This window comes from Epinephelus lanceolatus, chromosome 6 (assembly GCF_041903045.1).
Source record: "Epinephelus lanceolatus isolate andai-2023 chromosome 6, ASM4190304v1, whole genome shotgun sequence".
In the NCBI taxonomy this organism is placed as follows: domain Eukaryota; kingdom Metazoa; phylum Chordata; class Actinopteri; order Perciformes; family Serranidae; genus Epinephelus; species Epinephelus lanceolatus.
This window is the reverse complement of record NC_135739.1, coordinates 39,017,620-39,045,311: the sequence shown is the minus strand read 5'-3', so window position 1 is coordinate 39,045,311 and position 27,692 is coordinate 39,017,620. Positions and strand designations below refer to the sequence as shown.

Sequence of the window (27,692 nt, the reverse complement as noted above, 5' to 3'; positions counted from 1 at the left end):
TTATCACATGAATAATACACACTAATAATACATTCTTCTGTATGAATTATTTCAACAACACAGAGTACGGTGTGACCCCAAAAAGAAGAAAAAGGAGCACCACTAAGAAACCTCGGTAAAAAACATCTTTATTTATTTCCATGATAAAAGATAAAGGAACTCATACATATGTCAAATGCATCAGAAACTTACAGTACGTCCATGGATCCTCAACATCACACATACAAAGTACCTTCCAGTTTTCCCAAATCATCCCACAGCATCACACAAAATCAACAGTATTGCTGAGGAGACTGATTTAGTTGGATCCTCTCCATTCATGAAAGGGAAGCATACGCACCACTATAAAAACCAGAGTTAAATGAAAAGACAAAAATGAAAAAAGTATATTAGAAAGTGGGCAGATTCTACTTGTTCATTTTCTTGAAACCAAAATGAAATTTCCAGGACACACATGGACATTAATTCAGTCACGACACAGGTTGTAATACTGCTGAATAAATGGTTCTGTCTAACAGGATTCTCTTACTGCAGATAGTAAATATGTGGTTTTCTGAACACACAATACACACATTAAAATCAAACCACTCTGCAAATACTGATCGATGCGTTGAAACGTGATACACTCATTCGTTTAGTCGGTACATTGTTACACCAGCTTAAAATCACTTAAAAGCCAGAGTAAAGAAAAAAAAACTGGTCAGAACACAATTGGGATGAGCACTGAAAGATTAATATTCATAAATAGTATATTAAGAAAATAACACTATTATGTAGTTACAAGCAGAAATAAGTGTGTCAGTGAGAGTTTAAAGATGTCAGCTTCTGTGGTGTGTTACAGGCTGAAACTGTCATAACCTCGGGCAGCCTATAAACATTGATATAGTTTTTTTCCCTACTTGGCTTAAATTACCTTGATTATGTACCTTAGCAGTTCCAGAGCTCTGTCCCCTTTAGAACATTCATTAGTCAAGAAGACCACCATGCTGCTAATTTTGTTTTTTATTTGTCAAGTAGCTGGAAGCTGCCGTATAGGTCAAACACTTCGCCCCCACGATGTTAGCGGACAGGACATGGGCCAAACTCAAAATTCCAAGTCCATGTCCATCTTTATATACAGTCAATGATGCTACAGGATTGACATTTTTCTGTAGGCCAACATGGAAGTTAGCATCACTCTGGTTCCCTCGCCAAAAAGCCTATGGGATTTTTCAACTGGGTTTTGGATTACTGCAAAAAATAAACTCTGTGGCAAACAAAAGTTTGGGATACCTACACGCTTTGTTCACCAAGATAATCTATACAAATTAACAGCACTTTTGATTTTTTAGGTTTAAATGCAATCGCCAGAAGTACAAAGATGTTATTTGGCTATGAACGAACTACAACAACTACAACAAAGCCATGTTCCATGTGATGAATTGTTGGCAATTGCCTTTTTTAAGAAGTTTCAAAATCCAAGATAGAGGATATTTACTGACGTATTTTATGTCGTAGAACAAAACATGAAAGTCTGTTAAGCTTTTGTTTACCAAAGACCTTTTTCTCATGCATCTAACCAACTGACTGACTGACTTGAAGACGGGGGAACGGGGAGTGCTAAAATGCTGAATCATTACTGGGTTTTAGGACTCATTCCTGCACCACTGTATAACCACGTCTGAGTCCTGTAGCTAGCCAATGACGCGGTCTGTGCGACACCGCCTGTACTGTCACAAAATCTTGAGGTGCGCAGCTTGGTACTCAGACCCTCTGCACATAGTCTCCTGGGCTACAATTGCACAGTATCGCTGACCGTTAGTGATGCTTCATAAGGGGGGGTTTTAATTGCTGACACACTGGTACACTAATTTTTGTTTGCTTATAGCTACATTATAGTGTTATAAACTGCTTATTAGGTGTTTATAAATGGCTTAGTATTTTGATAATAATACTGATTCTGCTTTTCAGTCCTTTCTTGATAAACTGCAGAGAGAAATTATTAGTCCAAGTTGTACAACATAATTTTAGCGTTGTTGATCTTAATTGTACAGAACATATTGCATTCATCAAAGAACACTGGAGGCGTTGTCAATCAACTATGACTTAGGGTCTCATAATACAAGAGCCAAATCTCAAGAGAGCTACATAATCATAATTTATCTCATAAAAATCAGATGTCGGAATGAGGAAAAAAATACAATCTCCCTCATCTTCTGTTTAAAGATTTTTATAGTTTTAAAGTCACATCTCTAATATAGATTTGGTTGTTTACAAATGGCTGATGATATTTTAGATCATACCTCCCAACATTTCCACTCCATTTGTAGGACGCAACAAAAAAAATAGGTAAATACATTTGGACCCCTTAAATATCTGCCTGTCTCCTCTGTGATGTTGCTCCTTCATATTTCAATATTTATAACCCATTACCTGTAGCCTTTAAATACGCAGATGGGCTTTCTGTCTTCTGTCTAGATGAAGAGTGTATGAACTGACTAAAGTTGCTACTTTCTGTTCAAGCGTTGGAGCCTCCAGCTGTGATGGTGGCTGAGAGAGGCCAAAACTCTGCACACTAGGACAACAAGCTAATTTTTCATTGATTTGAAACATACACTGCATTGAGGAACATCATGCAAATAAAAAACAGAAAGCTCGACACGCAATTAAAATGAACAGTATCTTGCGAGACTGACAAGTACATTTTGTTATCGTTTCTTATAAGAATAAGCATTTCTAAATCAAAAAGGCAATTAATGAAGCAAGAAAATGTAACTAAAATTTCACCGGGGAACTAAAATTATCAACAGAATTTAATATACTTTTTTTATTATCATCATTTTTGTTTAGATTTTTTTAGATTTTCCACTTTCAATTTGTAGTGTAAATGTCTGAGTAAAGGGCTTGGTATTGTTTGAACATTTTCTATGCTGGTGCTAACACAAACTTTTAAATCCAGCACCAACACAATACTTACCATGGTAACCAACTTTAGTACATTTTTTGACACGATATTTTGCCTTTGCCACATCAAAAACTGGATTTTTGTTTTTAGAATTTAAAATTAAGAACTGAAAACAAAGAGGTCTTTTTTCTGTTTCTGTTTGTAAGCATCACTGTGGCACAATCAAAATAGGAATACTGTATTAGATTGCTTCTAAATGCAGTGTGCGCTGTGAAGTCCTGTTCATATTTTCATTTTTTGTTTCTTTCAGCCACCACTGAGATCCTCTCATGAAACCTGATCCGAAGCAACTGACCCAAGCAGTCAAAAATAGCAAAAACCCACAGGGCTGTTATCAACTCTTTCACTCAAACTTAACGCTGAAAAATATGCTGACCCTTTAAATTTTTCATCAAAAAATATATAGGCATGTATATACATTATTATTTCATTATCTGTAAACGTTAGGCTCTTAAAAAATGCACTGATCTTGATAAAAGTGGATCTAAAAAAAATGCAACAGATCCCAAACAAAGTCCTTTTTGATTGACAGATGTAAAATAAATAGAGATAAGTTAAAACGTATGTACAAAATGAACAACTCACTCAGTAGTCAAAAAACACGACAAACTAAAGGGAAAAACTGGCTGAAATAGGTGAGTGTGCGTTTGTAGTGTTTGCACCGTTCTTGCCGAAAAGTCTCAGCTTGAATTGAAATGTAACCGACCGTGGGTTCAGCCCACAGTTGTCACGGAAACAGAAACAGACAGCTGTTGACAGTCATATACTGTTTTGATTGTTCAAAACAGGGTTTAGCATCACAGTTCCTCCTCAAGCTTTTGGACGGCTTTAGTAGTGCAGTTTGTAGTGTTAATCCCTCTTTTGTTTAAAAGTAAGAAAGACAAAAATTTGACTCCATTTCCCAGGTACCCTCTCGTACACAAGTTCAACTTTTGAGAAAAGTCAGTTTTGTAGTTGTGAGTCCCAGGCTGGATTATTAGTGGTTGTTGGTGAAGACGAGTTAAGGCCTGGACTGGTTGAAGTGTGTGTGTGTGTGTGTGTGTGTGCGTGCGTGTGTGCGTGCGTGTGACATCAGGTCTATAACTGCTCCACTGGTGCTCCCTCTTCTTTGGGTGGAGGCTCTAAGTGAATGGGAGTGACACTGGCTGGTTTCTTCACACTGGTAATGAAACAAAGACATGGACAGACAGGAGGACAGAGACAGAGAGTGGTAAGAGATCAGAAAGGGACAGATAGTGACACATTTGTTGTGTTTGCTGCTGAGTATGGGGATTGTCATCTCTGTTCTTTTTTTGTAAATAAAGGATGTTCTGAGATGTGTTATTTTTCACCTGCAGCACTAGTTCTCAAACTGTCTCAAACTGTTGTATGAGTGCCACTGGTGGCACATGAGCTGTGTAGCTGTACATGAAAGAGTTATATCAAAATATTACAAACTTCTGAATGAAAATACATTACCTATGAGATCCCTGAAATGTAATTTAAACTAATTTCTGGATTTACAGTCTACATGTCTTTGTGTTAATATCAAATGACCACAGCAGTCACATTCATGAATGTAGCACACGCATACGTCCATCATTAATTACAAGCTGAACTGCAATGGCTCCAAAAAGGAACTATTAGCAAGAGAAGTGCAAATAAGGAGGAGCATATTTCAAGCAGCCCTGTTAAAACTGAAGTGAACAGTCAACTGAGCGCAAATGCTAGTGGCTACTTAAAGGTCCAGTGTGTAGAATTTAGAAGGATTACTTGGCAGAAAAGTAATGTAATAGGGACAGCATGAACTTTTTTGAATTGTTGTGTTTTTGTTACCTTAGAATGGCCCGTTTATAGCTACATAGGTCCTCTACAGAAACTGCCATGTTGCACAATCATGTTTCTGCAGTAGCCCAGAGTGGACAAACCAAACACTAGCTCTAGAAAGGACCATTGTGTTTTTTCATGTCGGCCACGGCAACTGCTCCATGACGAGCATCTTCAGAAAAACATTTTTTTCAACATGAAACAGCTTTATTCAGTATTTTTACCAGTTTAAATCACCGGGTCCGTTTTTTTGGAGAGGAACAGACCTCTGCCAATAATTCAGGAAACGGTAAGAACCTCCTTAACGCCTGGACCAGAAATAAGGTGAGCACACATTTAGGGGGCGTACACATGTTGTGTTTTTTTGCACCCTCAAATTCATTGCTTTAATGTAGATGTAGAAATCCTCACCTCTAGATACCACTAAATCCTCCTAAATCTTACACACTGTTCCTTTAACCTGCATCAGTGAGGTCTGTATGAAATGAGGATGTGGCGTACTAAATAACAGCGACATTAGGTGACTTTCCTGTTTTTGAATAGTATCATATACAGTGCCCTCCAAAAGTATTGGAACAGTGAGTCCAATTTGTTTACTTTTGCTGTCGACTGAAAACATTTGGGTTTGACATCAAAAGATGAATATGAGACAAGAGATCAACATTTCAGCTTTTATTTCCAGGTATTTACATCTGGATCTGATACACAACTTAGAAGATAGCATTATTTGTAATGGAACACAAAATTTTTAGGTGAGCAAAAGTATTGGAACATATAAACTTAAAATAGATTAAAGTGAATGAGACTTAATATTTAGTTGCAAATCCTTTGCTTTCAATAACTGCATCAAGCCTGTGACCCATTGACATCACCAAACTTTTGCATTCTTCTTTTGTGATGCTTTTCCAGGCTTTCACCGCAGCCTCTTTCAGTTGTTGTTTGTTTTGGGGGTTTACTCCCTTCAGTCTCCTCTTCAGCAGGTAAAATGCATGCTCTATTGGGTTTAAGTCTGGAGACTGACTTGGCCAGTCTAAAACCTTCCACTTCTTGCCCCTGATGAACTCCTTTGTTGTTTTGGCAGTGTGTTCTGGGTCGTTATCTTGCTGCATGATGAAGGATCTCCCAATCAGTTTGGTTGCATCTTTCTTTAAATTAGCAGACAAAATGTTTCTGTAGACTTCTGAGTTCATTTTGCTGCTGCCATCATGTGTTACATCATCAATGAAGATGAAAGAGCCCGTCCCAGAAGAAGCCATGCAAGCCCAAGCCATGACATTACCTCCACCGTATTTCACAGATGAGCTTGTATGTTTGGGATCATGAGAAGATCCTTCCTTTCTCCAAACTTTCGCCTTTCCATCACTTTGGAAAAAGTTCATCTTTGTCTCATCAGTCCATAAAACTTTTTCCCAGAATTTTTGAGGCTCATCTCTGTACCTTTTGGCAAATTCCAGCCTGGCCTTCCTATTCTTCTTGCTAATGAGTGGTTTGCATCTTCTGGTGTAGCCTCTGTACTTTTGTTCATGAAGTCTTCTGCGAACAGTAGATTGTGATACCTTCACTCCTGCCCTCTGGAGGTTGTTGCTGATGTCACTAACAGTTGTTTTAGGGTCTTTCTTTACAGCTCTCACAATGTTTCTGTCATCAACTGCTGATGTTTTCCTTGGTCTACCTGTTCGACGTCTGTTGCTTAGTACACCAGTGGTTTCTTTCTTCTTCAGGACATTCCAAATGGTTATACTGGCTATGGCCAATGTTTGTGCAATGGCTCTGATTGATTGTCCATCTTCTCTCAGATTCACAACTGCTTCTTTTTCACCCATAGACAGCTCTCTGGTTTTCATGTTGGTTCCACCTCTAAATGCAGTCTGCACAGGCAAAACCTATCGTACCCAATCTGAAACTGAGCTCAGACATTCAGTGCTATTTATTGTTTGAATAATCAATGTAATTGGAAGACACCTGGGCAACAAAACACACCTGTCCGTCACATGTTCCAATACTTTTGCTCTCATGAAAAATGGGTGGATTCAAACAAAAGGTGCTATCTTCTAAGTTGTGTATCAGATCCAGATGTAAATACCTGGAAATAAAAGCTGAAATGTTGATCTCTTGTCCCAGATTCATCTTTTGATGTCAAACCCAAATATTTTCAGTCTACAACAAAAATAAAGGAATTGGCCTCACTGTTCCAATACTTTTGGAGGGCACTGTATACTGTATGTCATAACAGCGATGCAAGTGTAAAGGCCAAGTTGAAAATTGTTGGTTATGTTTGATGTTGGGTCATTGCTTTTTGTGTTGGTCCTCCTCCACATACATAAAAAAATCATGTATGACTTTAAGGCTTGCAATCACTTGGTGTCATTCTGGAGACACTACCACCTGTGAGCTACACCCCTCATCCAATGATAAAACCACGATTTCCCTATTCCTTAATCGGGGATGTGCTCTCCCAAAACCACAGATGCACAGAGTTATTGTTATTATTCTTATGGAATGCCTCTGGGGCTGATGCTTTTTTCATTTTTCCATTTTACAAGTGTCTGAGTGAGCAGATGCACTTGAAATTTAATCAATATAGCCATCTGTTACGCAAGTGCCTAGAAGAAACTTTGGCGCAGCATGAAAATGAGACTTGCCTCTTCCTCAGTATTCAGTACTCAGATTTTTGGGAGAATTTCACTGCAGGGCTGCTTTCATTATGCAGAGGGGGTGTAAACAAGGTGCAAACCTGGCTCCTTGCTTGCAACCAAATTGCCTTGGGAGGCCAGAAGCTGTACTATCAAAACCCCTCATAACTCAAAACTGTAGATCAATCTGTAAAGCTAATGATAGCCACAGATACTCTTAGAAACATACGAAAAGGTCTTAAAGCTATTCCACCTCTGTGTGCATATAGAGGTGGAAGTGTGAAAGCCGTTATGTACTTCAAAGTGGATGGCAAACAGCAAGCATGTATACTTCTGTTTATAGTATACTGGATGTCTGCGTAGCTGTATGTGTTGATAAAGATGCAGCCTGCAAGTCAAATTTTTGGGCTGCACACAAACATGGGAAGATGTACTTCACAAGGGCCTCGACATCTTTACAACTGCACAAACTGTAATTTGAGCTTCACTTACGAGTATGGGGAGATTGGCACAGCCACCACCAGGACATGATTACGTTTTCTGAAGAGCCGCCACAGGCCTCTGTGGTATCCCCGAACATCCAGGTCCCAAACATGGAGGCACTGAGCAGAGGACAGAGAGAGACAAGAATCCTTATAGCAGGGCTCATTTCATTAGCCAAAAACATAAATCATCCATCTCAATGATTAATTTTGTCTGTGACAAAGATGAGACGTTGAATAACAAAAAAGAAATGAAAGTTAAAGCACTCCTCATCATGACAGTAAGGTCATAATAAATATGCAGTGATGAATGGACCAACAAGGATTTTATGAGACAGCTCTACATTAAACTGCAAGACTTCACGACCACACTGTAACTATGATAAAATATGAAACCAACATGTTGACAGTGAAGGATTATCAATCAACAGCATGCTCTCATTGAAATTAAGTGAATTAAATGGCTACTTGAGAGGTAATCCAAAAACTGATGGCATAATCTGGAAAACAGTTGGCAATCTTTTCCATGAGAAGTTAATGTGCTAATACTGTATATACACAGCCACTGTCAATGACTTCTTCAAAGTCCACCAACCAGTGGTGTTGTCACAATACCAAAATCACATTTTCAATAAGATACCTGCCTTAATATCTTGATACTGAAATGATACCACACTGAAAAACCTAAAAACAGTAGGAAAAGTCATGGAACAGAAAGAAACTGCCAAACACCACCCACATGGTCAGAAACACAGTCTCTGATTGGTTGACAGACAGTCCAAGGCATCATAGACTCCTAGCAGACGGCTAACAACAAAAACAGCTGTTTTCAACACTGAAAATTGATAAATAATCACAGAAGACGTTCAGTCTTGGACTTATCATTATGGCATTATTTTACAAAAGTTAAAAAAAAAACACAGGAGTTTATTACAAAGCTTGTAAAAGAGAAATGATCGCACCGTAGCCCTCAAAACGGTATGATGGTTAGCGGTGGCTTCTGGGAAAAAAGCCTCACATATGCAGCGTTCCAGAGACATTTAATGTTAGTAATGTTGTGTCTGTTCGACATCATTGACCCAACAGTTAACGTGTATTGTGTCCAGTATGTCAGATTTTTCTCATCAGTCCTTTTCAACACTTGGCAGTGAGACAGACTCGTGCACGCAGCTCCACTGAAAAAGCTCAGATTTGGTGACAGAGTACGCACTTTATTTTCAGATAACATTATATTAGACATCGCATTTATTCACTTATTAGTATTATTATTTCACTTGCCCAATTGGAAAACTGTATTGACAACCCACCTGCCCGAATGCTAGTTAATGTGGAGCCCTGTGAATGAGGCACACATGCACACTGTCCTGCTGTCGCACATCGACGCAACTCATAGGAAAATACTGCTCTTATTAAAACACTGTCATTCTTAAAGATTGGGTATTTTACTGTTCTTAACAGCAGGGTATGGCAATACCCTTCTTATTGTCTGTATACCGTGCAACACTACCAACCAGTGTTCCTGCACTGACTAAATACCTTGGCGAGCTCTGTCCAGGTGGATGTGTCCGTCTCTGTCTCCATCTTAATGAACATGACATAGGTCTTCCCCTCAGAGTCTGGCAGGAACGAGTCCTCACATGGGTTCTTAGTGTGGTCCAGCACCTCTGCTTCCCTGAGATCAAAAACACACCATAAATAATGTAAATCTATTTCAACCTTCTAATGTAATATAAATCATCTCCAGGCTCAGCACGGTTTTTGTATCTCACTCACTTCAGTAGGTTCTGGATCTCCACTTCATAAGCGTCTTTCTTTAAACTGTGAAGAACACCAAGACTGTCACTGTGATGCCATATTATTTTTACAAAAAGTTAAAGAAGTCATGATTTGAAAACCAGCACAGCAGTGAACAGAAAGCACATAGCCTGAGTCTACACACCTGTCGACGCTTTTCAGCTGCACATTTGGAACAGTGTTGAACTTGTGTTTCTTGAAATATACCTCCTATGAGACAAAAGAGCTCAGTTACACATATAAGCTTTACACTATATCGTGTATCAGATGGTGTTTCATCTTAAAGATTAAAAGGAAGCATACACCACAAAGCTCCTTTGTTACATTTAACTAAATTGGATTTAGGTTGGTAAACTTATTTAGCTGTAGACTGTACCACAATTTTATGGTTTTAAAGCATATCATGTTTAATTATTAGGGCTTCAAAGTAAGTGTTTTTTAAGATCTTGATAGAAAGCTTTGTTGCTGAATTGTGTCACTTCGGGCTACAGTTGTAACTCGTACAGTAGATCCTTTTTAAGAATGACTTTTGTTAAAAAAAAGTTCAGCTCTCACATGAAAGTATCCGTTCATGTTGAGGCCGATGATGCCGAAGTGGTACGAGCGGGACACGTCGGGGATGATGCACTCTCTGCCTTTCCTCTGCTCCGGCATTCGCATCCACATGTCCCAGTCCCACAGCTACAAGGTAAACACACACAGAGTTCATCCACAGTTTGTAACATCTTCAACACACACACCTTTTATGCATACTCTCTGTACAAATTACTGCACATTTTCACTCTAGTTTGGTCTTCACTAACTCCATAGAAATATATCATGTCTCTTTAAGCTGCTAGATGTTCCACTTTCTTCACCAGCTAGTCTCTAACTTTATCTGTAAACGTCAAAATATAAATAAATCATATAAAGCTGATTAAATGAGGGTGATGAACTACCTAGTCATATAAAGAAATGAAGTGAAACCAGTTAAGTGGTGGAATATCAAGTTGGACTTAATATGTTTTGATTAGTAAAATAATCAGCAGGGATGTATAAAAATGAACAACTGGTAACAGGTGTAGAAAAACATCCAAAGCACTGGTTAGGGTTCTTAAATCCTGCACCTTCTCAGGTGTCGGCCACTTTGGCTCCAGCTCGTCCTTGTAGAGGCTCTTCTTTAGCACCCAGCCCAGGCCGGGCATACTCTCTACCCTGTACAGCAAAGCTGGGTCTTCTGCTGTGTGCTCATAGCCCTGTACGACAACAACAGCTGTCAGTGACACATGCACAACTTTTTTGTGTGCCTCAAGTGTTCCTGTAGGTCAATCAGTGAGTAGAGAAAGAATAAGGCCACATCAGGGCAGGGGGGAAATAAAATGAGGAGAAAAAACAAAGACTGGGGGACTATTTCAGCTGTTCTATGTTTAGGAGCATGGAACAAAACAAGAGATCCTCTGGTGTCTCGCTCTGCGGATGTTGTTGAGTTACACCCTCAGGTTAAAAGAAAATTGATAGATCACCTCATAACATGTTCTATTGTTGAGGTCAAACAATCCTAAAACCCTCCAGATATGCCAAGACAGACAGACGTCAGTTATGCAACCGTTAACTGCTGAAAGACACACACTCCTGCATCTACACTGCAAGGGGTCGGGGATAATCATTTCCTGTAGGACGTCATGCATGTTGCTGTCTGTAAAAGAGAGGACTGTAGGATGAAAAGAGGAGGAGTATAACAAGTAAAGAGTGGACATAAGCAGATAAATGCTGATAAAAAAGCCCTTTTAGACTTTTAAACAGATAAGCCAAATATAGATCTCACAGAGAGAGAAGAAGAAGAGGAGGACAGAAGGAGAGTGGGATCTTTATAACAAAGGGCAGGTACAGTGTGAGCAGATGAAGAAGTCGGCACTCACCTGGTCATTCCAGGCTGAGATACAGTACAGGCTGTCATCCTCATCCAACAGGTGGATGGTCTGACTCAGAAAACTGCAGGAGAAGAGAAGCAACAGCAACATTAGTACATACACAAGCTGTACATTAGTATTATGGAGTTATAAAAACTGCCATGTTGCACTGGGCGACAGTGAACTGACAGTGACTATACTTACATGTACACTGATACTGCACTATTATCCCAAATATGACAATATTCCAAATTTGATAGGGGTCTTATAAACAGCATATTATGTTTGGATATTCTGCATTAGACCTTATTCCAAATGTAGCATTTTCCGATGAAGACGTCGGGGTATACCCATATTTTTCAGGTTTTTATTCGGGAGCATTCTTTGTACATGTATACAGCACATTAAGAAAGTGAAAAATCAAAAGGTTTTGGATATGCACAAAAATTGCAACACTGATTTTTTCAAGAAGGTGGTTGAAGGAATGAAATAGGGAGGGTGTGTTCGTGTGGTCTGACAAGTCCAGCACCAGTGGAGAAATTCCTATTTTGACACGAAGAAGCAAAATGTCACAAGTGGCTACATTCGTTCCACTTCCATATTTTGACAGGCGTTTTATGTTCATGGGAGTACGCATTGCTGCATGTACATGGGACTATTAGTGGAACATTCATTTCCATTAGCCTTGTAAACAGCTTGGTGGGAATATTCTTTTATATCTTTTTCAGAATAAGAGTATAACCTGAAATATTTCATGTATCTAAGTGTAGTCAGTGACAGTAAACATCAGGGAGGATTATTTAATATTTTATAGAGACCTTTTTAAGACAACAAGACAAATTTAAGTTTCTGGACCAATCAAGCCAGAAGGTTCCTGTGAACAGCTGGCAAAGAGACATGTTTTACACCTAAAGCACAGAAAAGTTACAATTTGCTGAGAGGGGCAAACTTAGAATCACACATGTATACCTAAACTATGTGGCCTGAAATAAATGGACTTGCTCCTGTTCAGATACAAGAGCATTAGTGAGGTCCCACACTGACGTTGGGTGATCAAGTCTGTCTCTCAGTTAGTTTTCCTCCCATAGGTGTTGGATGGGTTCGAGGTCAGGGCTTTGTTCAGACCAGTCAAGTTCTTCAACAGCAAACTGGGAGCTTGCTTTGTGCACAGAGGCAATATCACTGTTAGTGTAGCTTTAAGATTTACTTATATTGGGAACAGGTTTCCTCTGTTCTCATTAGAAGTCAGGTTAACCTGGACCCTGCAGATACAGTATGTGCAGTAGGTCAGTATAAAGTCTGTGCATTTATTTTTTGTAATAGAGAGAAGCATTACACTGGCTGAAGAAATCTACCAATTCTGACAAAAAAAGAGAAAGAAATCATGAATCAGTCATGAATTCAAGTGTCTGAAAGTATTCCTACAGTCTGATATTTGTAAAATTGAATTCAGGACTTTGTAAAGACTCCCAAACACCCTGGAAGAGCTGAGTTTATAGGAGTAAACATCAAATGATAACAGGCTTGTCTCTGTTGACAGGAGGGCAGGTTCTGGTTTTCACCGCTCTCAAACTGAGAGCCTGCAGCTCTCTCAGGGAGCAAACAGGCACTAAAGCTGAGTGAGCTGGTGGCTGTGAGTGCTTCTGAACTATTTGATGTTGACGCTTCAAACGGGCCGGTCAGCCCAGGAGGGAAGCTGGAGCTTTTACAGCTGCAAACGCACAGTTCAAAGCTGAGTCTGTCCAACAAAGGAAAAACTGGAGTTTCTAACAGAGCTGATGGCAGTTTTATTACTGTGGATCTACTGCCACCTAGTGGAGATTCTGCAGCTGACAGGGATCATGGACCTTCTGATCAGGGGTGCAAACTCATCAGGTGTGAAAAGGGTGACAATGATGTGAATCCCTAGGGGTTCAGCTTTATGCTCCACTGGGAAGATTTTTTTTTTAAATGTGGATTTCCAGGCGATTTCAGTATTAAGTTACAGGGAAAAACTCAACCTCGAATTAATGTAATCCTACCACTACAATTAAAAGACAGGGCTTAGACATGATGTTATTTACTGATTTCACAAGCACTACAACTAAAAGAAAAACTGTCACAAGGTAACATTAATTCAACTTCTGCCATTTTCAGTGAACTTGGCATCTGCCTCCATCTCAGGTGACATAATCAGGCTACTGTATCAAGCGCTCCATTTCACTACATCATTATAAGGCATGTCCATTTTGGCTTGTTGTCTACAGTGGCTTATGAGCCATATTTCTTAATGTAACAGTTTAGGCACTCAAATACTGCCATATTGTCAATAATTAATAAAAATAAATAACACTCATCAGAAGGACTCATCTTCCAGTGTGTTTTTGTCTCGCTCCGCTAACCGATATATAGAGTGCCCCAGGAATGAGTCCTAAGACCGAGAAAAGAGTTAGCATTTTACCACTCACGGTTCCCTCGTCTCAAAGTAAATGGATCTTTTAAATGGGTTTTCGGTTTAACGCCTTGAAACAAGGTTTGTGTTTAACACAAGCTTAAGAGACTTTCACGTTTTGTTCTACGACATAAAATATGTCAGTAAATACCCCACTTGTGAACTTTGAAGCTTGTTTGTGTCTTAAAAAAGGTGGTTGCAAACAAGTGGCTAATGGGACTACAGGACACGCTGAGTCGCGCTGAACACAGCTTTACAGTCATGTTATGGTGGTGATCTTAATGTTAGCTTTTTACATTTAGGCTTCAGTCATCATAAAAGCAGTGTTCATTGTGAAGATAGAAAATGTTTAAGTATCATAAACATTTGTTTGCTACAGAGCTCATTTTCAACAATAATCCAAAATCCACAGGAGAAATCCCTTAGGCTTTTTGACGTGGGAACCTGTGTGATGCTAACTTCCACATCGGCCTAGCGAAGAACGTCATCCCCTGACCACTCTTTTTGGGTGATGCTGCAATATTGAAATGAAATCCTGAGCCATCCTGAGGGGTCACTTTATGCCAAATTATGACAAGTTTGTACCCCTTCTGATGCTTAAATCTGAGGTTGTGAAGTCCAGAACATGTTCTTTAACATGGCAGCACTGGGCTCGATATAACACAACATAAACTTTTTATTATAGCTTATGTCCCCATAAATGATAATAAAAAATGTATAAATGTCCTCTAATGTCTCTAATAAAATCATTTTAAAGAGTTGCAGTGAACAGCTGCTTGATTCTGTACAGTCAGTTAATTTTGCTTTGATCATTACTTTAATGTTCAGATTGGATCATTGATAACTTGGCTTGTGACCAATTTTTTTATTTCAGTTTCCCATTTAATTTGGCGATGGTGCAGGTATAGAACAAAATATGAGAATAAATGCCTTTATTTAAGTTACATAGACCTCGGCCACGCACACATGGGATTTTTGAGAACAGGTTTTCCCCTCCTTCGTTCTCAAAAAAAAAAAAAAACCTTCCTGTCCACAGTGACAATTTCATAAAAAATCTCTGTCCAAATGAAAATGCAAAACACAACTGAAGAGCTGTCAGGTGCATGCCACACCAACCTTAACTCTAAAACCACTCAAAGAAAAGGAACAAGATGTTGGCCAATCAGACGCCTGAGAAAAAAAACTATTACCAGAAGGCAACCTGTAACAATGGCCTCCGTCACACATCCTGACATCTCTGTTCCTCATTAGTGGAAAAGGAACTGCACATGTGTAAAACATGTATACAGTCCTGAAGGTTAGAGCCAGCACTATTTTGGTCACGTCCGTTATTGCACATAATGTTGCCTCATTTGTCACGCCTCACTAAGGAGATAATGGCGCACTCTGACGTCTCTAATATACGTCCAAAAAACTCGTTTCTCTGTCTACACGTCAACACTGAAAACAAGATCTGTTTTCAGTGAACAATTAAATGACACATCTGCTAAGGTATATTCACAAATAGTCTTGGCATTTATTTCAGTTTTTACAAAGTGACAAAAATCTTTGCAATGTAACACATAGAGAACTCATATCAGGCTGCAACTAATTATTTTTATTATCCATTGACAACTGATTTTTTTTCCAATGTGATTTTTTTTCTATAAAAAGTCAGAAGAGTAAAAACTTAAATAATCACATTTGCAAATATTTGGCATTTTTGCTTGATGACTGAAACAATAAACAAATCATTAAAATAGCCGCTAATTAATGTTGCGCATCAACTCACTTATAAGTTGACTTATTTCAACTCTAATAACATATATAATAATTACTTAGTTACCTTTAGGAGTGTTTGTGCATGCTGTTAAGACGTACCTGAAGAAGTCAATGGAGATATCCAGGTCTTCTTCAAGGACGATGGCAAAATTGGCCTCCTGAAAATAATGCATGCTGGGTCAGTGCCATTGTGACTAAGTTGAGTGTTATCTGAGAGTTACAATCAATGCAAAAACTGACTAATGATAATACAATATATAAAGTCAATAATCTGTTATTCTTCATTAAAAAAGACAAATTAAAAAATGACACCCTCGTTTTACAGCCTCCTTTAGAGTCTGAGTGCTTGACACTGAACATATTTTAGGTTTGAGTATCACTTGAACTCCACACATCTCTGCTCATTCATCAGCTACATAAAATAATAACTTTTGTTGTTTGTCTTGACAAAAGGAAACTGAAGTACTCACTGGATGAAGGTTGAAGGTTGCAGTCAGACTCGCCTTGTAGTGCTACGACAGAGAACAAAGACTTTTTTCAATAGAAAAAAAAAATGTAAAAAAGCAAAACGGCTAGAGGTACTAGTTCCTTTAAAGAGGTACTTCACTGCTGGAAAGATGGCCTTTAAATAAAATTGGGCCGTCAGCCTGCATTAGGTAGAGTTGTGCTGCTACCCACTCTCCCCTGGGATCTCCGCAGGGGATGTGAGGACTCTGAAACTTCACCTAAGCCTCCCTCGGCATATGGGTGAGTAGATAATGGCTGAATTTTCATTTTTGGGTGCACTATCCCTTTAAGGCTAGAACTATGCAACTCAGTGACAGAATCTTGGGTTTATATTTGATCACCGCTGCCTAGTTCTACCATTTGATCTCAGTTTTTTCCAGCCTCTGTTCTCACTGTGCAGGAAACAATATGGCACCTACTTCCTGTTTACAAAATCTCACTATTACAGCGAAACACAACACTAAAATATGTTTCTAGAAACATTTTAAGCAACAAATAGGCAGTGTAGTAACATAATCTTGATATATATTCGATCAGCACTGCCTCGTTCTACCATTTGATCGGATTTCAGTCCGAGTTTGAGAGAGAGGGAGGGTGGCAGGTCTGTCTCTCAACCTGCTTCTATACTCTCTGTGTCCACAGTGGAGGCATGGGTGGCGTGCGTAAGTACAGCCTGTAGTTCAAGCAACAGCCCAAGAGCCAGCGAAACTCTGCCGGATGTCATAATTTACGTCATCCCCGGTGAGGTGGGATATCTGGGCACTGGTTAGATGGAGGGAAGTTGACCACGTTCATTTACATATACTACACACACTGTTTTAATACAAAGCTGGTTGAAAATTGGCAAAGTATCCCTTCAATGACTTGAATAGGGCTGAACCTCCAAACATTTTCATGGATATGACAGTTGGATGGATATGACTGAGTGATGCACACAGTGGAAACATAAAATCCAGGTGACAATGGCTTGTGATTTGTCTACTTTTATAAAGCAGTTTTTCTTTAAGTGAGGTGAATTCTGACCCTTAAATGAGGAGCTAACAGCTGTTTACCTGGGACACTCTGGCATTCTTGATGCTGATTGGTGTGTGCTGAACTCCCTTCAGTCCAAACAGCTCTACGACATCCATAGGCTCCTGGATTGAAAACACACAAAAATGTATGAGTGGTAGGTAGAGCCACTCGGGGATATAGTGTCACAGGAAGGCAAACAACAAAATAGTACTAGATAATGATAATAAACTGATTAGAGTGTTATCAGAGCCTGAAATCATCTCATCTCTTCTGATCAGTGGGGTCACACTGACATAGCCTCATATAGCAACATAGCCTCACATGGCTATTGCTAACTACTGAACCTCTGTTTGGTGGCAACTGTAAAAAATAGTCAACTACTAAATTTAGCATTGACTGTCCTGATGTAAATCAAAATTCTGCCACTTCTTGACTTGATTTGACATTCCTGTATGTCTGCTTGTATTTCAGACATTTAACAGTTGAGACATTTATTTTTAATTGAAAAAACAAACAGGTTCAGTGATGGGAGGATCTCGTCCCTGCTTTTTGCGGATGACGTGGTCCTCCTAGCTCCATCGATCAGTGACCTCCAGCTCTCGCTGGGGCGGTTCGCAGCCGAGTATGAAGCGGCTGGGATGAGAATCAGCACCTCCAAGTCTGAGGCCATGGTCCTCAGCCGGAAAAGGGTGGATTGCCCACTCCAGGTCGGGGGGGGGGGGGGGGGGGTCCTTCATCAGGTGGAGGAGTTTAAGTATCTCAGGATCTTGTTCACGAGTGAGGGTAGGATGGAGCGGGAGATTGACAGGTGGATTGGGGCGGCGTCAGCAGTGATGCAGGCGCTTAACTGGTCCGTTGTGGTGAAGAGGGAGCTGAGCCAGAAAGCGAAGCTCTCGATTTACCGGTCGATCTACGTTCCAACCCTCACCTATGGTCACGAGCTCTGGGTAGTGACCGAAAGAATGAGATTGCGAGCACAAGCGGCCGAAATGAGTTTCCTCCGCAGGGTGGCTGGGGTCAGCCTTAGGGATAGGGTAAGGAGCCAGTTGAGGTGGTTCGGGCATCTGGTAAGGATGCCTTCCGGACGCCTCCCTTGGGAGGTGTTTCGGGCATGTCCAACCGGGAGGAGACCTCGGGACCGCCCCAGAACACGCTGGAGGGATTACATCACCCGGCTGGCCTGGGAACGCCTCGGGGTTCCCGCGGAAGAGCTGACGGAAGTGGCTGGGGAGAGGACTGTCTGGGCTTCTTTGCTGAGGCTGCTGCCCCTGCGACCCGGACCCGGATAAACGGAGGACGACGAGTACGAGTACGGACAAGTAAAAACAAACAACAAAAAAGAGGTTTTATTTCTTGAAGTAAAGTATCAAATAAAGCACAATTTTTTTTTATCTGTTCTGAAACTCACCCTAATGGCTTTTGGCATGTGAAATAACAACCCCCCTCTTTCTCCCCTTAAGGTGAACTAGATTCATACAGGTCAAGTAATGTCTTCTTAGGTCCACAGGTGCAGTCATCCAAACAGCCCCAGAACATAGTAACAAAATACACAAACGTATATGGACAAAGGCATTTACACACTTTTTGCTATATAGATTAGATCAATTATTTCAAAAGTGTTGATGTTTAACATTGTCTACAGAATTAAATCAGACACTTTATGTCTTTTAAATTGTGTAACAATGAAGGATGTTCATATTAAATATGGCCCATGTTTCAAATAATGAGGTAAATGTGTGTAGTAGTAATCTCTGTGAGCAAAAATCTCACATTTTCTATGATTCTGAACATTCCATTTCCAACAATTTTTCTACGCTGGCAACAGTATGCCCGATTTCTTGATATAGTCATCTTGGCACGCAACTGCAAGTGTTTACATTACATAGCCTGCACTGTTACAGGAAGCTACAAGATAACACTAGGATAACATTGGAAACTTGGTTGTCAATGTTGTAAATCCCATCATATCAAATTCCTGGAACATGTCCGGCTGTTCTGAAGCTTGTATTGGTGATTTTATTATGGTACAAAGTGCTGCTATTCTGTCATAGTCATTCCCCTACTGCATGGACACTTCTAGTGTATATGTAGTTACATGCTAACTTCAGGGAAACATGTAATCTTGGTTGCTGATTATGTAGATTTCTCCTTGATTTCAGATTATATTCCTGCTGAAACATGTCTGGTTTTGTTCAGAAACTTTCACTGAGAATTTTTCATGATAGAAAGTGCCGCAGTTGCCATTACAGCCATTTCATGTTTGCAATCACTTGGCTTAAAGGCATATGCAGTAAAATGGAGCCTTCTCTGAAAGAGATAAATACAAGTGTTCCAGCACAGACAGTATGAGGAAAATAAAGTGTTTTTGAACATTAAAGCATGTAAACATGTTCCAGCAGAAACCTTAAATACAACTATGAACCCAAAAAGGAGCATAGTAGGCCTCTTGAAGTATTCAGGGCAACAAAAGCTCTTCTGAACACTTCTGACCATCTTCAATAAAGAACGGAGGATTTACAACCATAGTGCCATGGTGTTTGTACTTATATTGTGTACTCAGGGGCACCATGGACAGTTATGATGTGAGAGAGAGGAAACAAAATTCTGGTACCTCATAATATCCATCGATGAAGACAGTGATCATCTGCGGGTTGACGCCGTGAGCTGAAAGAAGCGACCTCAGCATCCTGGAAACACATGAAAAGCAGGCGTAAAGAGAGGAATGAGTGCAATTTACTTTTTCTAATTTAACAATAGGTGGTGCTATGTATTTTATGTATGGAAGTATTTCCTGTCCGTAAGCCTAATTTCTTCATGGATAAAAGGCAGAGATGTTGAAATGCAGTTTATCTGTGTAACCTCCACTTTACTGTGTGTGTAGGAAACAGAGTACTGCATGATAAATTTAAAAACATCTTGACTCTTTGGAACAATTTCTGCCATTGTTGCTGCTTTCTTTCTTAGAAAAAACAAAACAAAAAAAACTTAATAATCATCTTGATCAGTTACATCATTAGTTTTCAGATCTTACCTGTAGAGATAGTTGGGTCTGTTCCCTGCTATGACAGCCACTGGGACATTAATAACGTTATTGTTGGGCAGCTGGAGAGAAAAAAATGTTGAGTCACTGTCAGTCACTGTGTTCATGACGCCAAACATGAGACACCAGAAAAAGAAAAAGGCACACTTGTCTGCTGGCAATGGGAGAGGAGTCTCTTGCTTATTTTTAGTGCGTGCTAATTTTGGTGGAAAAGGGGTACAACTCTTTGTGGATAAAATCCACAGTGTTTGCTCTGTTCAAAAATACTGTCTGCTAGCACTCCATTAGGAAGCAAATAGGCACATTTCCAAAAAATTCTGAGCTAAAACTTTAACAGTTTTTTGAGCAGCTATGAAATACCCTGCAAAGAGTAAATTAATTTGAAAGGGTTCTACCAAAAATGCTTTTCATGTGGTTGTGTAAAACTCAAAAATCGAAACTAAGTCCAGCTTGGCTCCCCTCTCTATCATGTGCAGCTCAATGAAAAAAAAACATCTAACAGTTAAGTAAAGAGTCCTGCTGTGTGTCTTACAGGGTCAGGGTTGAACTCGATGGGCGCCGGGTCTTTGCAGCTGCAGATGCTGCCGTATCCTTCCACTTTGCTGCAGAAGAGCTTTCTCCTCCTGTTGAGCTCGGTGTCTGCCCAGTGGCACTCTGCCTCTGCAGGATACAGGATCACATTCAGTTTGTTAGACATCTTAAGTGCTTTAGATTTAAGGTTATGTTAGCTTTTGGCCATCAAGGTGCATCACAATATGAGCAATTAGACACTTTTACAAGCATGCTGGGACTGTTTGTTACCTTCAGAGGCAGTGAGCTGCACCTCAGTCTTCAGCAACACCGGGTCTCCCCAGGTGGACAGAGCTGGAGACTTTGAGTGCTTCTCTCCATACACCTGACCTGGAACGACACGCACGCGCACACACACACACACACACACACACACACACACACACACACACACACACACACACACACACACAGCCAGCAGGTCAAAACAGGTATTGACATAAAGCAAGCATCATTAGTTGATTAAACTTATTGTAAAATCTCTCTTAATCCTCACCTGACTCCCTTAACTGAGCTCTTATTCCTCCCTTTTTCTCGCTGACTACATGTGAACAATGCAAACAGACTCCAATGTAAAGTGTACTGGTAAACTGGAGGGGAGAGCGTGTCTTGTCCTGTGGCCAAAATGGGCTTTTCGGCTGACAACAGCACAGCATGTAAATAAATAAATAAATGAATACAGTGTCTGCGATGGTGTGGGTTTGTTGCTACTAGCACCAGCAAGATAATGAAATACAATCCAGACACTTTCGTCTGAGTAATAGCATCATGAGCTTCATCATTTTCAAGTTAATTATCAATAACTAACATGAGAAGCTTTACTGAAACACAACTGCAGTGAGACATATCTGAACCACAAGTAAATATGACTTGTATTATATGACATATACTGTCCCTCAAAATTCCTGCTCTTGGGGCGTCGGTGGCTTAGTGGTAGAGCAGGCGCCCCATGTACAAGGCTGTTGCCGCAGCGGCCCGGGTTCAACTCCAGCCTGTGGCCCTTTGCTGCATGTCTCTCCCTCTCTCTCTCCCCCCTTCACACTTCACTATCCTATCAATTAAAAGGCAAAAATGCCCATAAAAATATCTTAAAAAAAATAAATCCTGTTCTTGCTGCGTTAGGTTTTCAGACACTAAATTTTAAAATTAAACATAATAGCCTGAAGATTACAGGCTTTTCTGAAAACCATAAATTAGAAAAAACTAAGCATGCAGGGCACTTAGAACAAACTCAGTCTGGTTTTAAATCATCTGTGTGGATTAAGAAAGCTCTTCACTGGTGTCTGTGGAGTTTCTGAACAGACATAAGGGCTGTCCAGAATACTACTTTTTGGGCATTGAAGTTTCAGTGCAGAGACAATTAGGCTCTTTGTTAGCATGCAGGTGACACATTATCCATAATAGCTAGAAAAAAAAGGAATTATTTGCAAGACGGCTACGCAGTTAGTCACAGTATTCAGGTGATTTGCTACTTCACTTTTCTTTAATAAGGCTGTGTGTCCACTAAAGTGTTTATTTCCCCAGCTGGAAACAGCAGTTGGTGTTGTTAGGCACTTTCAAAGAGGTCCCTTAACCTCTCACCTCAAGATAACTGTATGAAAATGGGCTCTATTGGTATCAACCTCCGGGGTTGCGTTTGTGAAGTTACGTACACTTGCTCTCCTCTTCTGTATATCTAACGTTACCTTGCCAACGCCTACGTCTATCATAGACGTAATGAGGATGTAATGGAGGAGGGGGGAGTTGTGGATGTTCAAATTTTTTCTAAGTGCTGTGTGAAATGCAAAAAAGGTAAGAGTTGCTTTAATACAGATTTATGACTAGAAAACCTTGACACACAGTGCTGAGCTGCATCTCAAATTAATCTTCAGATTTCCAGCTTTCAGATGATGTATACCACTTCTATGTGGCATATACTGTTGACCTGCTCTCTCTATCATTAGCTGTTTTGAAATGCAAAATAATGCAATTTTAAACCTGTGATAAAAAAGTGTGAATAATCACTGTTAACTATTCACATTGCTCACTGTTGTTTAAATGATCGGTTGAAGCACTGTTTTCACACCTGCTCCACATAAAAGGTACTGTTTCAGCACCAGTATCGGAAAAGACCCAAACGATGCCCCCCAAAACACATAAAAATGTTAGAATTTACCTTCACCAAATACTCAATTTTACTGAATAGAGGTTGAATGCATCATAATGTAACTCAATGCAACTGCCATGAGCTGTTATTTGCGGCCACCAGCTGCTAACAGCTAACATAAATTAGCTCTCCCCTCTGCTGATTTTAGCACAGATTTGTTGTTCACAATGTAGCATTATCAGGGAAGAAATGCGGTGCGTCCTCTGACGTGACATTAGTGAGTTTACTGCGTCCTTTTGTTTCGAAGGCGCCCCGGGGAAGACCTCTGTTCATCCCAAATACATTTTCCATTGTCTCCCGGAGGCCATCTTGTCACACAACAGTGAGATCACAGAGCCCTTTGCCAAAACAGTGATTGTATTCCTCTTGTATCTGCTCATTAATTTGAGTTTTAGGCTGTGAGTCGGAAGCCCTGCTTTTAAACATATACAAAATTGATGTGACACAATGAAAAACATTAGCCACTGCTATCGCTGAATGTTGTCTAATTTGCTGATGGGCGGATGACAGTCAGCCAGCCGATAAATCGGTGTATCCCTAGAACTAATAATAATAATAATAATTGTTACTGCATAATAAATAATATTGGATGAAAGTTTGCTCCTCTACCTCCTTTCTTCACCACCAGAGTCCACATGTCCCTCCAGCTGAGGTTGAGGGACACCTGGCTGCCCAGACTCTTCAGCAGGTTCTTAGCAGCATCCTTCAGGTGGAACGTGCCCTCATCCTGCAGGACACAAACACATCGTCTTTTACTTTGTTGCCTGTCTGAATAATGCATGAATATCATATGAATAACTGATATCTGATCCAGCATTGAGACAGCGGCAGTGGCTAACCTTTATGGTGAAGATGAGGACTCGGCCCCGGGTCACCATGTTGAGGAAGAGGATCATGGCTTCGTCCTCGTGGGGAGAGTAGGTGTCAAATATCCTCTTGGCCATGACATGACCCTGAGACAAACACACAGTAAGGGATTTATCTGAGTGATCTGACCTCATTTCATTTAAAAAGAGATTTCTGTTGGCTCTGTGTTTATAATTTTCTCTCATTAAAGAAAAAAATTCCCTTCAGTTGCACAAGACAGAAACACACGTCATTAATTCAGTGCCTGCTGTTTGTTGGATTTTGCAGCACCATCAGGAATATTATGAGCACAGCCCATCAGTGGGAGGAATGGGTTAAGAAGTATCGACTACAGGTACAAAAAAATAAAAGCTATAAAACAGAAATCAAAGAAAAGTTATTTGTTAACTTGATAAAGAATATACAGTCAATTCTTACAGTTGCCTGGTTGAGAACAATCACATGAATGCCTCTGCCCTGCTCCCGCATATCGTCCTCCAACACCTGCAGGAGATAAACAAAATAAAGATATGATCTGTTGGACATTTTGTTATGCCTAAAGAAACATTATTTCATCTTAACTCACAGTGGTGCCGTCCACTGCCACGTAGACCTTGGAGCGGCTGGAGTACACTTCAATGTCCAGGACCTTGCGTCCATTAGCCGGCCTGCGTGGTGTCTCCATGTTGGGTATCGTGTCCTCTAAAAAGGAGAAATGTGAGATTCAGATTCTGTACACAATATTAATAGTTCAACAAAATAAAATCTACCATAATTACACATGTAAAAAGTTTCTCAAATACAAAAATGTTCCCTGAGATCTACATATATACATCAACAGGTGATTTCTCTCTTTTAGCAAAATCCTAAACAATTGATTTTTTTTTTCCACCTGGACCTTTATGCTCTGCCATTTCTCCTCTAATCATCACGCTGTAACCTGTGACAGGCTGTATTTTTCCCTACAGATCTTATCAGTATACCAACTGCTGCTCTGATTTCTACGGCCAATCAAATTCTGTAAACCTGAAAGGTCAACCATGGACAAAAGCCTCGTGAAAAGTCAATTCTGAAAGATGCCTATAAACTATGTGCCACCAATGTCTGCTATCAAAACACAATGTCACCCTATTTAAAGGAACAGTGTGTAAGATTTAGGGAAAGTTAGTGGCATTTAGTGGTGAGGATTGCAGATTGCAACCAGCTGAAACTTCTCCTGGTTAGAATTCCTACAGAGTTCATTATTCAAGAGATTTTTACCAGAAGCATAATTATCCACAGAGGTCTCTTCCTCTCCAAAACAAACACACCCGGTGATTATAAACTGGCAAAAACACTGAATAAAGCACTTTCACATTAAAAATCAGTGCTTCTCTTGAGCTGTTTGCCACATTGCAGACAGTCTGCTAGCCCAGCGCCCGCTAATGTGTGCTCATCTTTTTTTGTTGATAACAGAGGTCTCTTCCTCTCCAAAACGAACCTGGTGACCCTGGGCCCAGTGATTTAAACCAGTAAAAACAATGAATAAAGCAGTTTTTAAAAAAAAAAAAAAATCTGAGGATGCTTGTCACGGAGGGACTGCTAACTGCAGTAGCCGACATGAAAACATGAGTGGCCCTATCTAGAGCCAGTAATTTGTTTGTCTGTTCTGGGCTACTGTAGAAACATCACAGTGCAACATGGCAATCTCTGTGGACAATGACACGCTCCCTATGTAGGTATAAACAGCTCCTTCTGGGGTAACAAACACAACTTCTTATTTTCAGGTGATTATACGCTGATGACAACATACTTATTACAATATATCAATTTCTGCCAATATATCCCCAGCAAATCCTACACACTGGACCTTTAATTATTCAGCAATTTAAGGTCACCATCAGTCACTATTTTCACAACACTTGTGTTATGTGATCATTATAGAATGTCATAGTCATATTTTAGCCTAGTGTTAGCCTCTATTACATCCTGTTAAACATCCTGAATATTTTGCCCAGCTTACAGTGGTTGTGCTAGTCTAAATGTAAAAGAAACAATGTGAACAGAAAGAGCACTGGACATGTTTCTCACCATATTCTTGAGCTGCTGCATCCTCATTCGCTACTCTTCTTGTGTCCAAGATGAGTTTAATGTTGACTATGACTGTTATCAGCAGAAACAACACAGCGCCAGCCTGTGGAATAAAGTTACAAGCTGAAGACAAAATCCTGGAGTTTAAAAACCTCTCAGCTTATCACTCTTGTTGTTCATGCTGGAGAGTTTGTGTAAATGGTTTTGGCCAAATTTTACACGAGACGTAGAATAAAGTGATTTTGGTGAAAGGGGCCATCACTATTTTGAGCTCAGCTTTGGTGTTGTTTTTTTTTCTGACGGAAGCATTTGTTGCACATGATGTGTTCACATGATGATATTTGAAAAACCAATGGTAATTTCTTATTTTGATATTTATGATAAATTGTGTAATTTTGGCAATAATTTAAAGAATACATGCCTTCCAAACATGCATGTTTTCTTTAAAAATTAACATCTAGGCCTAATCAATACAAGACAGACCTATTTAAAGTTGTGTGTCCCTTCCCAAAGCCAAAATTAAAAAAAAATGTACGTCCTTCCCCGGTGCTTAGTAAATGATGTGACATGCCTCCCTCTTTTTTGCACCATCTCCCTCCATCCTCATAAATAATAAACAGTTGGAAGAAGCAATGTGTCTTGCAACTTTTACTTTGAACAGACAAGGCAACATTTCCTAAGGAGAGTTTCCATTTTGTGCAATTGAAACCTTAGTAATGTGAGCTACAACTGTTTGGTGAATACAAGACATGGGTAAAAAATTGTGTAAACTTTAGATAAAGAGTTTTAAATTTAGTTTGAAGAGCAGGGTGTGCATAAGTCAATGGGACTTTTCTACGCTGCTGCTGCTGCACCACACATCCACAACCACTTCATCTTCATAAGACAAGTAGTTGTTTTTCTTACTGACCTGACAGAACCGACGAATCGTCCTCTTGTTGGTTAATTTGTACTTCCAGGTGAGGTACAGGCTTCTTTGCTGGCGGGGGATAAAAGGCTTAGCTCGGGGATTGGGGGTCCAGGTCTCCATCCCGGACACCGACACAGAGCTCAGACCCTCCGCCTGCCCTCCTCCACCTCCTGCGGACGGGACATGCACTGCTCCGCAACAACACCACCGAGACACGGCTGGCTGTCACATCGTCATCTGAAAAGAAACACGAGTAAAGCACGACACGGGTCAGAAATAAAGTTAAACAATCACAAATTCCAGCTAACGATAGCATGCTGACTATCTTTAACACAAGCGAAGTTACTAGGTGTTTCTGGCCCCTTGGCTCGTTTTTTACACTCCAGACGCCTCTTTTCTGCTGGGATATTACCGTTACTACTCACAGGGTCGTCAGTGAACCTCGCATTATCGTTTTAATCTCGTAGCAGGCAGCAAGATCCAGAAAAGTCGCTTGAATCTGCAGCTGCTACATGCTACCTGCACGGTACTTGTGTCGCAGAATAAATGACGTCACCATTATTTCCCTCTGATGTTTAATGGCGGTTGGCAAACAGCTTTTATGCGCACTACCGCCACCGTCTGGACTGTGTGGATCGGAGCGGCCTTATGCTTGTATCCTTCTGCTAATGCCTGTCTTTTCCCAAAATGTGAAAATGTAATATTTCTCTTTTCCCAGTTTCCTGTTTACCAATAAACCCAAGGTTATTATTAAGACCAGTGTGTCCAAATGTTATCCTCCAAATTATATCTTCTTGTTCAGTTGTGCTGGTTTCTCTCATTTCTCTTACTTTCTTTTGGATACTGTAG

General features: G+C 40.1%; 1 protein-coding gene across 2 annotated transcripts; it reads right to left on the bottom strand.

Annotated features, from left to right (window-relative positions):
• Positions 1 to 111: 111 nt before the first annotated feature.
• pomgnt1 (protein O-linked mannose N-acetylglucosaminyltransferase 1 (beta 1,2-)) lies at positions 112 to 27,380 on the bottom strand. Of its 2 annotated transcripts, none has more exons than XM_033621492.2 (22): positions 27,269 to 27,380; positions 26,844 to 27,080; positions 25,934 to 26,036; positions 24,450 to 24,565; positions 24,302 to 24,367; positions 23,857 to 23,970; positions 23,627 to 23,744; positions 21,103 to 21,201; positions 20,834 to 20,961; positions 20,293 to 20,363; positions 19,873 to 19,948; positions 17,300 to 17,383; positions 16,211 to 16,252; positions 15,840 to 15,898; positions 11,558 to 11,630; positions 10,766 to 10,894; positions 10,215 to 10,340; positions 9,805 to 9,869; positions 9,639 to 9,683; positions 9,402 to 9,537; positions 7,876 to 7,985; positions 112 to 4,103 (listed from the first exon to the last, which is right to left on the bottom strand). In XM_033621492.2, exons 2-22 carry the CDS (start codon positions 26,961 to 26,963, stop codon positions 4,022 to 4,024), a joined length of 1,962 nt encoding a protein of 653 aa, XP_033477383.1. In that variant the 5' UTR covers positions 26,964 to 27,080; positions 27,269 to 27,380; the 3' UTR covers positions 112 to 4,021. The 2 variants fall into 2 exon arrangements, with proteins under 2 accessions (XP_033477383.1, XP_033477384.1); XM_033621493.2 differs by having other exon boundaries at positions 27,256 to 27,372.
• Between the last annotated feature and the right edge of the window lie 312 nt (positions 27,381 to 27,692).

What these genes read in the sequence shown, in the direction of transcription:
- pomgnt1 (XM_033621492.2), bottom strand. Translation starts at nt 26,963, where the DNA reads ATGGAGACCTGGACCCCCAATCCCCGAGCTAAGCCTTTTATCCCCCGC. An exon ending in GCAGCTCACTGCCTCTGAAG is followed by an intron (nt 20,962 to 21,102) that starts GTAACAAACAGT and finishes TGTATCCTGCAG; the next exon opens with AGGCAGAGTGCCACTGGGCA. An exon ending in ATCTCCATTGACTTCTTCAG is followed by an intron (nt 11,631 to 15,839) that starts GTACGTCTTAAC and finishes CTTCTCCTGCAG; the next exon opens with TTTTCTGAGTCAGACCATCC.